Source organism: Triplophysa dalaica, chromosome 4 (assembly GCF_015846415.1).
Source record: "Triplophysa dalaica isolate WHDGS20190420 chromosome 4, ASM1584641v1, whole genome shotgun sequence".
Taxonomy (NCBI): domain Eukaryota; kingdom Metazoa; phylum Chordata; class Actinopteri; order Cypriniformes; family Nemacheilidae; genus Triplophysa; species Triplophysa dalaica.
The window spans coordinates 24,883,418-24,897,019 of record NC_079545.1 but is presented as its reverse complement, the minus strand read 5'-3'; the positions used below and the strand labels follow the sequence as shown (position 1 = coordinate 24,897,019).

The following is a 13,602-nucleotide window of genomic DNA, read 5'->3' as shown; positions in this document are numbered from 1 at the left end:
TGATTTGGTTATACATGTTCTAGTTTTAGTATTTTCGTCAAATCTGTGTGGAGTGTGAAAAAATAAGTTATTTTGTACCATTTACCCGAAGTGGTCCATTTAACCTCAAACTAAAATTGATCATGACTGCAAGTCCTTTACTGAAGAGTCCTTTATTGTATTCAAGGATTACTATTCTGAGAGGAAAAAGAAGTTACATATATCAAGTGCAAAAATAAACATTCAATGTTATTCTCAGGTGGAAATTGCAAGTCAGTGTTCCTGAAAAAGGCAGAGCATGTAGGCTACACATATTCAATGTTTTTTAACACTAAACTCTCACAACATTATAAATTATACAAAGCAATTACACAGATAACCTTATCCAGCTAGTTTGTACCTGTTAGGCACAAGAAACATCTGAATGGAACAGAATTTAGCTGAAGATTAAACAGCTGACTGTTCAAATAACAGTGACGGACTAGCAAAGAGCAGTTGTGCAAAACAGGGATGAAGGTGTAAACAAGACAAAATGGCCCGGAAACAATGTTTCTCAGTGCTTTAAAGTAATAGTTCACCCAAAATGAAAATTCTGTCATTATTAAGTCACCCTCTTGTGACTTTCTTCCGCTGAACACAGAAGATATTTCAACAGCAGACACAAAACCAGTGGAGGTGAATCGGTGCTACCGTTGTTCGCTTACAAACATTCTTCAAAATATCTTCTTTTGTGTTCAGTGTAAGAATGAAAGTCATACAGCTTTGAAATGACAAGAGGTCGAGTAAATGGTGATAGAATTTTCATTCTTGGGTGAACTATGCCTAAGAAGCATGCATTAGTTTACATACATTACAGAGGCTGAACAATACCAGGCAGTAAACAACAGCATTCATGACTGAAGTGCTTGTTGTTTGTTTGTGACAGTAGTTCTGCAGACACAAATATACAGTATGACATGAAATGCTTCCAATCTACTATGACATTTCCATATAGTTACCACATGTGTTTTAAAATGAATATAAATTCAAGTTATAGCATATTTTCATTGGTCAACCTGCTGTGTAAGTAAAAGTCTGAAATCTTTTTCTTAATACTCTTGTGATATTTCTTTGATAACATTTCTATGTAGCCAAACAGCAGTTACAAAGTGCACATGACACAATAGACCTCCAGTCTTAGAGACACGGCGGATCTCAGGTATTGTTTTACACTTCCTGTTTCTTTAAGCATGGGACTGCAAATAACCACTTGGCAGTACGAAAAGAAACAACTTGGACAGTTAAGAATACACACACTATATCACATAGGAACACAGTAGTTCAAGTCCTATTTGTATTCATTTCTAACCGGAAGTAGGCGGATGCAGTTATATATACCTGTAGGTGTATTTTTGCATGCTTTCAGATCTTTTACTGACAGAGCACATTGAAATGCTGAAGTTAAGTTACTTTATAGCTTTCAGCATTGCAATCGTATGGATGGAAAATGTACAAGCTGCTGAGTGCATTGACTTGTCTGGAGTTTAAGTCAGGGGACGTAAATTGTACATATCAGCCAGAGTCTGCTACTAGTTGTCATACATATATCTTAAAAGAAACAAGAACCAACTTCACTCAAATGCGTTGTGATAAATATTACTTGGTAATTTGTAAAGTAACACTTTGCTATGAAAAGTTGTTGAAAAGTTTTTTTCAAAAACAGTGGAAAAGCTGGAAGTTGAGGGATACATCCTGTTCCTGTGTTTGATGGTCTACAAAGGAAAATGCTAGGTAATGTTCCATTGAGATATAGATGGAGAAACATAAAAAAAGAAAGTAAAAGTAAGCTTACATCATGTACGGCTCATGAATACAGTATGGCACATTTGGTTGGAAAAGATCTGATTGGCATCAAAGGCACTTTAAGCATCATATGGATCCGAAAAGGCCACTTTATCCTAAATGTATCAAATAATCATAACAACATTGTTTAATATATGCTGTAAAAGCATGTTCCCTGTTAAACCAAACTCACAAACTCGCTGACTTCATCCCCCTGACTGGCAAGGTTGTCTGTTAGCACGATCCTTTGCAGTAGACCTGTAGGAATGATGGGCTTGAAGGATCGATTGCGACTGTAAGCGAAGGGAAAAGATGAATTATGCCCTGCCGAGCCGAACAACAGCGGCCTGTGCTGAAGGTGCGTGCGATTATCGAGTTTAGCAGATTTCGATGAGTCTCTCTGCTCCAGCACACGCTTCAAATCCTGCACCTGAGCTAGAAGTTCCATAAGTTTGGTTGTGATGGCCACGGATCCACCGCCCATGATGTGCACCTCAGGTATCCAGCGAAGGTAGCGCTGCATCCAAAGGCGGATAGCCGGTCCATCCAAACAGGGGAGCAGGAGGCCGTGATAGTCCAGAGGACGCCGCCGCCAGGACTCGTAGAACTCCCAGGTGGCCGCGACGGGGGAGTCAGGAGACCCCATCCAGCGACTGATTCGTTTAACTCGTAATATCTTTTTAAGACTATCGGTCTCCTCTTTGAAGAAGCCTTTCTTGGTTGGGCTTTTAAAGGCTGTGCTTGGTAAGGATAACTGTCTTTGGTGCTATAATTATAAGAAAACAAACGATCAGAAAAAACAATGATAAAGCGACTCTTAATGTTCCATGTTCTGCAGATCATATAAACAAAGTTAAATCAACTTTTACAAAAGAATATTATTCATTTGTTTGGGACAATTTCATCCTCTAACCTTGTGCTTGTGAGGTTTGCGCACAGTTTGTTTCACTTTCTCGGTGTACAGGGGGTTAAGGAAGAAATTCTGGGCCTTGCTGTCAAACTGTAGAGACCAGTCCCACACTGAAGGGCAGCTCAATGGGCCGCTTTGTGCTAGCGGTGACTCAACCTGCCAAGACAATCAAGCAAAGGCAGTTAGAGGGAGACGTGTCCGACTGCGCGAGGCAGGCAATGGCCACCAACTTCTGAGCACATGTAGAATAATGATTACATTACAGTGGGCTGATTGTTTTCTTTTATAGAGCGACTGTTTTTTATAGAGGCCTCTCTTATTGGTCAAATGCCAAAATGGAATGGTATATGTTAAACAGTTAGGCAGTGTCTCATGTACACACAGGTTTTTGCCCTTAAATGAAAATCTACTCATCCTCATGTCGTTCTAAACCTGTATGTAATGCTTTCTTCTGTGAAGCACAAAAGCAAGTGTTTTGAACCTCAATGTGTCACACACATTTATTTTGAAACATTCTTCAAAATATATTTTTGGGGGTTTCGTACTTACATGAGGGTGTAGGCGGTCAACGATGAAAGAAAATCATTTTTAAAGATTTTAGATGATCTATTTAAGCCCAAATTATACCTTGGTCAACATTTATTATAGTTTTGTTTTCAGGTTTATTAATATTTTGAACTAGATTTAATATTTTAAGTTTACATGATTTGTAACACTTTTTGTTATGGGTTTTTGGTATTTTACAGCCATTCAAGTTTTATTTTAGTGTCTCAACTCAAAGTTAATTCAGTTTTTTGCTACGGCAACATTTCTCATTATTTTATTAGCGAGTTCATTTGTTGAGCACTCCAATTTATAACAATCAACATGCAGTTGGGTTTTTTGTTTAAGTAGGAATAATTCAAACAAATACAGCTAACTAACACAATAAAAACATGACATAAAAAACATGTTTTTTTTTTATTTAAAAACGGAGTTATCTGTGTTATTGCAAATAAACTCCTGATTTATTATTTACTATATTTGATTTGATTTCAATTTACAGAAAAGTCTTAATAGTAGGGATGCACTGATAATTGTTTAAAATCTAAATATTTATATAAAACTCCGTTAGACTGAAACAAAAGTCAAAAAGTGGACAACTGCTTTTATTTGCAAACATTCACTGCAGAAAACAAGGTAACCATTTGTTCTATTTTTTTCGCCTTTACACTAGTTAATAATTATTTTAAACTTTTCTGGTATGTTTTTATTTAACAAACAAATTATAGATTTTCTTCCAGAGCAACCCAGAAAATGTTTCTTAATAGCTAGAAATCTATCAGGTCTCAAGACTTAAAACATTCACACAGCAGTCTGACTCGAACTATATGCTTTTGCTCCTATAATTTACACATTCATAAATACTGTATCTAAAACAGTACCTACATTAACAATGTTTTGCTAATAAAAGGAAGTGAATGATCATGACAGAAAGACAGTGTTGTACTGGGTATTAACTGTGAGCAACGTGCAGATGAAGAAGTTTAAAGGGATAGTTCACCCAAAAATTCGGTCATCATTTACTCAACCTCAGATTGTTCCAAACCTGTATAAATGTCTTTGTTCTGCTAAAAACAAAGAAAGATATTTGAAAGAATGTTAGTAACCAAACCAATCTCATCTCCCATTGACTCCAATAGTATTTATTTTGGCAGTAAATTACCTTGGCCGCTAGGTGTCAATGCACTGCAACAGAAGAAAACGGTTTGTGTTGCGAGTATATGCATCGCGTTTCTGTGTTTGTTTGTGTTTCGAGTATTTGCAGGGCATGTGTCGTCAAACTAACGCGAATGCTTTCTGAATTTGCTTGTGTTTTTTTGTGTTTGCATGTGTTTTCTTCTGTTGCAGCGCAGTGACACCCTGCGGCCACCGTAGTAAATGGAGGATGAGATCGATTCAGTTACTGACATTCTTCCAAACATCTTTCCTTGTGTTTAGCAAAACAAATAAATTAATACATGTTTGGAACAATCTGAGGGTGAGTTTATGATAACAGTTTTCATTTTTGGGTGGACTCTCTCTTTAAACAGAGGAAATTTATGATTTGTCGGCTTAAATATATCGGCCTAAATTTTTTATTATCGGCCGATAACGATAGCATAAAAAAATGACCATTTATCGATACCGAAATGGCCAATCATTTATCGTTCATCCCTATTTAATAGTTTTAGTAAACCATAATAAACTTGCTGTTCATTATCTGTGGTCTTACAATTTCATCATTAGCAGGAGTCACACGGACTGTCTCAGTACAACACAATGTATCCTGACGTGAGGGCTTTTTATGTTGTCTACACATCGCAAGGGCATGAATGCAGAAGAGTCCTTGCTTAACTGTGAACGAGACATAACAACCCTGGAATTAACTTTAAGCAAAAAGGTGTACCTTCATAAAACTTTCCCTGTGATATCCAGAGTTGAAGAGGAAAGTGCTGAACACAGGCACATGAACACTGTCGGACAGCACAGTCAGGTAAGTCTCAGAGAACTGGAAGGCCGGGACGTGCTGCTGAACAAGCTGCCACACACACTCGAGAAACAGGAGGAAGACCGGAGACTGACACTAGGCAATATAAACAAGATTGAAATTAAAAAGTAGGTATGGATAAATTTGTGCGTAAGATGAATGATTCATCAAAAAGTTAAATAAGACTGATGATGACCTAAGATGCAATGCTTCAATCCAACTGAAACTAATTATTTTCACAGTAGTAGGGTTGGTAAATTATTCAAGGTAACAAAATTAACCTGCATTGAATTTCAGCCTGTACAGTCGTAGTACAGTTGCTAATAAGAAGTCTTAAAGAGTAGAGTAGGCCTATTTAAAATAATAAAATGTAGACTATGAAAGTGGATAACATAAAAAATAAATTCAATATAAAACGCAAGTCTGCAGCTTGCTTTATTTTGAAAAAAAAAAAAAAAAAAAAAACGGCAAATGAACAAGTTAGGAGCATCAAAACATAATGTAAACAAGCTGCTGAAGAAACAGTCAAGAGATGCAATAATTACATCTTTATCTTTCTGGTGGAGGTGATTACATCGATCCAGGAAGGCATGGCAACCAGCCACCCACTCTTTCTGCACCAGGCTCTGGAAACCCGTGAGTGTTCTGTAATAAGGGTCCAGCATTATCTGAGCAAGACTGGAAATCAGACAGCAAAGATCTGTGCCCTCTACCTCTGAAATGAACCATGAGAAAATAGTTATAAAGTATTTACGGTTTAAGTGTAGGGTGTGTAATGTCTGCATATCTGCATTACACTACAACACTAAATGCAAAATAGTGTTTTTAAACAGATTATCCATTAGGTCCCTGTTCCTATATTGAGAGTGTCAGTCTCTCAAACAAATTGTTTTGAATATGCCAGTGTTTATACTCTTCAGTAGGGTCAATGTACAAATGTTTTATGTATGTGTACATCTGAATTTGCTGATTTAAATATTTATATGAAAACATTTATTTCATATTTTTATATACATTCAACATCAGAAAAACCTGTCAAGTTGGTTGAGAGACACTTGCTAGACCTACCTGTTATGAGAACGTTTGTGTTGTCTTTCTCAAGACATTCAACCACCTCTACTGCTTTCTGAAGACATTGTCTGTTAAGAACATGAACATAATATTTTCACGAACCTAGATACTAGAAAACCGAGAGTTCTCACATTTTCTCTATTTTCATAAGATTTTCAATCAGTGTGATTATTCAGACGAACCGATTCACTGGATACAATCACTCTGGTTCTACTTGTGACTGTGGGAACCAACTTACCTGATGATGTCTAGCCAACCAGAGCTTTCAATGGAAGAGAACCACTTCACATCTGACAACCAAAATTCTGTTGCATTATCTACAAAAACAATAAAAGTGATTACAAGTACAACATGTCCCTTAATTTATTTTTTATACGGATATAGACTTTCTTGTGAAAGATTATTCTGTGACTCACCTATAAGAAAGAACTGTTTGAACTTGTTATACGACTGTTGGATGTCTTGTATAGTAGGAAGTGATTCTGTGAGATCTTCTGTTTTTACAGAATACAGATAATTATGTGCTACTGCATTTATCATTCTGCAACAGAAAAAAGTAACAGAGAATTGCTTAACTGAAAACTACTGTTCACAGAAGATAAGCTAAATCAACAGTTTTGCAATGGGCTTGCATGTTTTTTATTCTTTCATTTAAATAGAAAGGGGAAAACACAGATGTACAGCCATTACAAGATAAAAAACTTGGAACTCTATTTTCTAATAGATAGCTGCGCCCTTGATTGTGCCTATGAACTCCCACACACAGTTTGTGACTAGAGAGATTTCACAAAACTGAAATAAGAGGAAACTTCACCAGTATTTCTGAATGTGGGTCAAAAACAGTGCATTTATTTACGTATCCAAGTGGTTTTGGAAATCCCCATCGTCCTGTGCCACAGGCAGGAAAGATGCTTTGAACATGGAACATCCACTGTGATGAGACCAGCACCAGATCTTAAAAAGATTTAAAAAAAAAATCCTTAGATAATCCTTAAACCAGTAAAACAAAGAATTTACAAAGCATAATCTTGGAAAAAAAAATCTAACGGAATAATATAAAATAAAACTCACTGGTAATCCCTTTCCTTGGTGGCTGGACAAATCATCTATAACTGATGGAATGACAAAGTACTTTGGTAACCTGAGGAACATGAGAACATTCCATTTTATTGGATACATGTTGTATGTCTGTATTGATACAATAAAGACCAGTATGGCTAAAGATGTGATTTATGAAAATATTTTTTACAATCAATTTGTTTGATTGATAACAAACTTGGCGTGTTAAGCAGTGGCGGTATTGTACTATCACTAATATAAAAGTAGTAGCATAAAACCATTTGAGTTATCTTTCAATGACTTAAATCCTACAAACAGTCCAACAAACAGTAGAAGATGAATTAGACATTAAAACGTGTTAAGAAACATGGACATTGACTTCAATCCAACCTAAATGGTTTAAATGGTGGCAAAACTTTCAGATAACAGCAGCAGAACTTACTTCTGAGAGAGGTCAAAGTTCTCATTTTCAGTGACCAATCTACATTTCGTTTTGGTCCGTTTCATCTCCTCGGTCCAGTCCTTTGGTGAGTCGAATAAGATTGTGTCCTGTTTCCTCTGCATGTCTGCAAAACCACCAGTTAGTACAAATGACATCTGTTGTTGTTCCAAAGTCTTTGTTCAGGTGGACTATGATATACTATAGTGTATGGCTGGATGTGACATGGAACCTAAATCGCATCCAGTGTGGACAAATTTTAAAATTATAATGAGTTCTATTGTTGTGTCACCTCCGGTGTAGTCTAAAATCAATTCATTTCTTTCTAAGTCTTAAATCTGTCCTTTTCTAAAGTCTTGACATATAAGATAGGTGCATGTCATGTTCTGCGGAACATTACATGAATAAGAAATTACATTAGATTAAGATAATATTTCAAAAATATAATATGAAAGATAAAAAGAAAGATGTGTGGAAGAATTTCAGTTGCTTTCAGCGTAATAGACTATGATTTCTGCAGTCGGTGCTATAGGACCACTGTTGGAATATGCATACATTACTACATTACATTTATGCATTTGGAAGACGCTATTTTTCAAAGCAATTTACAGTGCATTTAAACTACACATTTTAGTATGTGTGTTCCTTGAAAATCCAACCCACAATCTTTTGTAATGCTAATGCAATGCTCTACCAGTTGAGCTACAGTCTCTAGGCATGCATTTCAGATGTAAAATGATAACTTTAACCATATCACCTTATTAAATAATCTATATTTAATAATCTTGTAAAAAAATTTAAGTAGAAATAAAAACATCCAATAGATCTAGGACAGTTGAAATGAGTACCTGGGCTGGTTGTTCCCTCATATGAAAAAGCAAAGAGACACTTAAGAGATTTCTCCTCCAAACAATGATGTATAATACCTTGAAAGATCTAACAAAACAAAGAAACACAAAAGAAGTAGAAGTAGTGTTACCTTCATTACTGTGCTGTACACATACATAACCTTAGTTTCTCACACCAAACACATTACCTTCTTGGCGTCTTCCTCATTGGTGTATGTTAAACAGAACTGAAACACTCGCAGGTCTTTACAGTGAATGATCATTTTTGACGGGTATTTGTTCTTCACGAGCCCTCCTGTTATCAACTTCCTCTTTTCATCGTACACTTAGAAGAAATAAAACATTTCACAGAAATGTGACTGAAAAACGCTTCCAATATATCGTTAATAGGGATGTTACAATATTATCGATATTGTGTTTCTGTTATAGCAAAATTTTCTTAATATTATCGTGTAAACATGACTGCTTGAAACAATAGGTCTTCCAAGCCGAACATAGAGAATGTTAGAAAAAATGATACATGTTACCTTTGGCAAGGTCAATCTGGTGCAATTATTTTATAAAAGGGATTTTTAGGTCATTTGACCCATCGTCTCGTACTATAACTCATACCTCAGTAACAGTTATAATTAGAGGATAAAGAAAAAAGGATTCTTATGGCACGTTTCCAAGTCATAATTTGTAAATATTGCAATTAATATCGTACCGCGGGCTTTACCGAGGTATTACCGTACAGTGAGATTTTAATATGGTTACATCCCTAATCGTTAATGGTTTCTCATCATCTCACCTATCCATTAATAACAAGAAAGACAAATTATTACCACCATAGATGTGATCCACACACGTTAATGGAATGTCATTTTCACCATAAAGTTTGTTCTTGAAGTTCCTGTCCTGGAACAAAGAGGCCAGTTGATACAACAGCATTGAGTGGATGTAACAGACAATATAAGACTCCAGTCGCACTTAATGTCTATGTGATCTAAACACCACTCATTTATAACAATGTCGACATTGATGACAGATAGCAACCAATGCTGCGTATCAGTATTGTATTTTAACACAGGCCAGCCGCTTGCTGTTGCCTTTCTTAGTCTGCTGTATTAAACTTTCACACAATATTTTTGTGTGAAATCAACTGTGAAATATAAGTCTAAAATTAGCATAATGAACCTCAAAATGTCAACCGACCTTAAGAGTACAACCTTCAGCATTTGCATCTTATAAGATGGCGAGAAACGCTCAATGACATCTACATGACTAAAACAAACACTGATATCAAGTCAGTGTACTTGGCACTGTATGCATGTTTCCCCATGTGAACCTGCTCTAAGTCACCACTTTCTCACCAGACTTTCACTCCCAAACGCACAAGTTCCTAAAATGGCAGCTAAAGCGAAAGCACTTGGGCAGAACCGTTCCTCATGCAATGTATTGTGCATGCACTGTGGCAACAGGTACATGGTACATTTTTTTATAGTTAAGGGATAGTTCACTCAAAATTAAAAACATTTTTGTCATCATTTACCCTCCGTTTTGTCATTTCAAACCTGCATGACATTCTTTCCTCCGCAGAATATAAAAGAGAATATTTACAAGAAAGTTGGTAACCAAACAGCACCGGCACCCATTCACTTCCATTGTATGGACACAAAACCAATGCTAGTCAATGGGTGTCGGATAAGAACATTCTTCAAAATATCTTTTTTTGTGTTCTGCGTCAGAAAGAAACTCATACAGGCACTGTACGAGAAACCACCCCGATGTGTGTTATGAACCCAGTCACATGGACTTACGGTCTCCTCCTGCGACATCTCATCGCTAATGAACGTGACACGGAAATTGGTGCAGAACAAAGTGCCAAAGACGCCACGCTGGGAGAGGTCATCTTGAGTGTATTTGAGGATGGGGTTGGCACTGCAGAACACCACTTCTCCTGCAACAGAATTACAATTATGCATACACAAATAAAATAAAACGTTTGTGGTTCAAGTTGTTGTGTGCTTAAAGAGATGTGGTCAGTTGACTATGGTGTGGTGTTTTATGATCTGAAACACCACAGGCTGCAATTACACTAAATGTGATCTCAGTAATCCACAGATCAATTGTCTAAACATAAAACTACACCCATAGTTGTTTTAAACAGCCAAACCATACTTTAGACTTAATGACAACAATGAAGACTAACCTGAAGTAAACAATGCATTCAGCAACAATGCATGTGGACGATAACACCATCTTAATGACGTTTAGGTAATACAAAAAAATAATGAGTAGCAAAACATTATGCAAGGAATGTCTTACCTGGTAGCAAATCAGGATGTTTTTCTTTTTTTGGTGGCTCTTTCTCCAATTTTATTTCCTTAAGAAAATAAAGGTAACAAAACGATGCCATAAATCTGCACATATTATGAATTAAGTATTACAGGATAACCCAGACATCTAATGTCAAACATATCAAGTCACATTTCATGAATCGAAAAGACATTTGCTAACTGTTGCTGCAAACAGGTATGAAAAACAGGGCTTATTTTGTGGTAACAACCGGCCGTTTGTACATTATCCCCCTTATTACATGGCTAGTTGCTGCAAGCTGGCTACCTGCCACATGAGAAAAAAATATTTATAACTTGTGCAGACAGAGTGGATGACTTCTTGCCATGCCTTCCTGGATCGATTTTGACCACCTCCATCAGAAATTTAAAGATGTAATTATTGCATGTTCACTCTTGACTGTTTGGTGACATTCTTAGTTTTATTGCTAACTTGTTCATTAACTGTTTATTTGCCTGTTTCATTCAAAATAAGACATAAAATGTGAATTTGAAATATATTTTAAGCTCATTTTTACACAATCCAGACCTTCCATGAGGAAAAGCTGTTTTACTTCTCGGTTTTAAAGGGGTCATATAGCACGAATACATGTTTTTATGTGTCTTTGGTGTGTTATAAGTTGCCCATGCATGTATTAGACACGTAAAATTGCAAAAATTGAAGTGTCAGAAATTATGCATATTTTGTTTCCATCTAAAAGCAAATGCTCACCCAGACCTGCCTGAAACGCCTCCTGTAACCACACCCCCACAAATCTATGTCAGTTCGTGGTATGAGTTGACTAAGACGCCCAAATATATATGCAAGGAAGGTAGGTGTGCCTGTCAGTACAATTGCTTTGGAACCTGATGTTCCAAATATGGTAAGAAGCGTTACATTTCCGTCAGACTCTTGCAGTATTCTACCAATCACTACAAACTGTTTACTGGCCAATCATATCACACCTCGCTTTTAAGAACGATGAGCTTTATGAAATATTCGTTTAAGAGAGGCGGGGCAAACAGGACATACAAACGTGTGGAAAATACAGCTTTTTTAACCTTAAATCCTGTATACACATTGCATTACATCTAAAACGAAACGATAATATTCTCGTTTTAACCGTGACCCCTTTAAGGTAAGAAACGATGTTCAAATGTCACAAACGGGCAATTTGGTTTAAGCATTCGTAAATATAATGTCATATATGTTATTAAAAGACATATTTATATCTAATTTGTCAAAAAAATGTCAAAATGACTTGCTTTGATCCGGGTTAATGTGTGTTATTAGTTTTGAGAGGTTGTTAACCGGGAATAACGAACCTGCAAATGTCGCGAGCGGCCAATCAGAATCAAGCATTCCAACAAGCCGTGTAATAATAATGTTTAACCAACAGCAATAAGTCCGAGGAATGCTGCGAGTTCTTCAGAACACATTAGACCACTTCTTCCTCATACAGACTGGAATATTTTATGCAAATTGCAATGTTTGTAAAGCCCAATATAATACAATATGTCATTCACTTTATTCACCTGCTAATGTGATTTTGCATTAGACAAAATGTAATACAGTACTAATTCTATTCTTATTCTACTATTCTAAGTGGAGCACACTTTTATCAATGAACAAAAAAGATACACAACTCATTATCCATATTAACCAACAAAGGGTCGAGAGACTCATCCCATGACATACACACGCGCGCGAACATTTAGACGCAGACATAACCAAGAATGAACTAAGCACACGTCACATGACAGCGTCACTTATCGTATAAGCGTTTTCTGTAATGCAACAATTATCATAAAAACGTACGTGAATAAATATAAGAAATATATAAAAACTGTTTACTTTTTGATGTGAATACTTTTTGAAAATACGCATTTCACTCGTAAACCCAGCAGTGGTTTTATCGTTGGCGTATAACGTTTATTTTCACGCGCGAACGTAAAACGCACAAAACGAATTTCCTCGTTTGGTTAAACTTCAACAATTCAACAATGTCAACTTTCAGCATGAGACATAACCCCGCCCCGTGCAGGACTGTCTACTGTTTCAACTCTTGTTTGAGTCGCCAATCTGTGTCACACAACTGTTTTGAAAACAACAAACGTGTTACATTGTTACATTGTCTCACTTACCTCAGGCGTAACATAGGACACAAATGACGGCTTAGTAGATTTCGCTCCTCCGCTCCCCAAACTCAACATTTTGCTTGTACCCAATATCCCGCGTCCCGAGCAGTCAGGTGGAAATCCGGGAGAGCTCAAACACAACTTTGGCTCTTTGGCTCTCTCTCTCTCTCTCTCTCTCGCTTTACCAGCCTCCACCTAAATTTATTTTGGCTGAAGAGAAATTAGCTCTGACAGCAAACCGCGCCCATTCTACGTCATTGGTTCTTCGTGAATAGGCAGTCCAGTTTCTGCCTAAAGTCGCTTATTGTTCATTGGTTTACTCGGCTGTTAATCAGATTCACTTCCTCGATTTTAAGCCAATGAGCAATCGCCACTAGAATGGACATACAATGAAGGCCTTTGTGTTGTTTGTTATGGAGCACAAACACTTACTGAAGATTGAATTACTGTAGCTGACTCGTGCATTATCGAAATACTGGTCTGAAACAAATGTTTGACCCGATTATCTCATT

At 36.7% G+C, this 13,602-nt stretch overlaps 1 protein-coding gene across 2 annotated transcripts; it reads right to left on the bottom strand.

The window, feature by feature from the left end:
- Positions 1 to 135: 135 nt before the first annotated feature.
- Positions 136 to 13,302, bottom strand: mtmr12 (myotubularin related protein 12). 2 transcript variants are annotated; one of them, XM_056746681.1, is made up of 16 exons: positions 13,097 to 13,302; positions 10,944 to 11,001; positions 10,436 to 10,575; positions 9,461 to 9,533; positions 8,825 to 8,961; positions 8,637 to 8,724; positions 7,792 to 7,915; positions 7,362 to 7,431; positions 7,147 to 7,244; positions 6,707 to 6,831; positions 6,529 to 6,607; positions 6,288 to 6,358; positions 5,765 to 5,934; positions 5,139 to 5,315; positions 2,714 to 2,866; positions 136 to 2,566 (listed from the first exon to the last, which is right to left on the bottom strand). In XM_056746681.1, the coding sequence occupies exons 1-16, from the start codon at positions 13,163 to 13,165 to the stop codon at positions 1,979 to 1,981; spliced, it is 2,220 nt and encodes a 739-aa protein (XP_056602659.1). In that variant the 5' UTR covers positions 13,166 to 13,302; the 3' UTR covers positions 136 to 1,978. The 2 variants fall into 2 exon arrangements, with proteins under 2 accessions (XP_056602659.1, XP_056602661.1); XM_056746683.1 differs by having other exon boundaries at positions 9,461 to 9,528; positions 13,097 to 13,177.
- Between the last annotated feature and the right edge of the window lie 300 nt (positions 13,303 to 13,602).

Coding starts and splice junctions, on each gene's coding strand:
- mtmr12 (XM_056746681.1), bottom strand. CDS start 13,165: ATGTTGAGTTTGGGGAGCGGAGGAGCGAAATCTACTAAGCCGTCATTT. Junction 11,002..13,096: donor TGTCCTATGTTACGCCTGAG/GTAAGTGAGACA, acceptor TATTTTCTTAAG/GAAATAAAATTGGAGAAAGA. Junction 6,359..6,528: donor GGTTGGCTAGACATCATCAG/GTAAGTTGGTTC, acceptor TGTTCTTAACAG/ACAATGTCTTCAGAAAGCAG.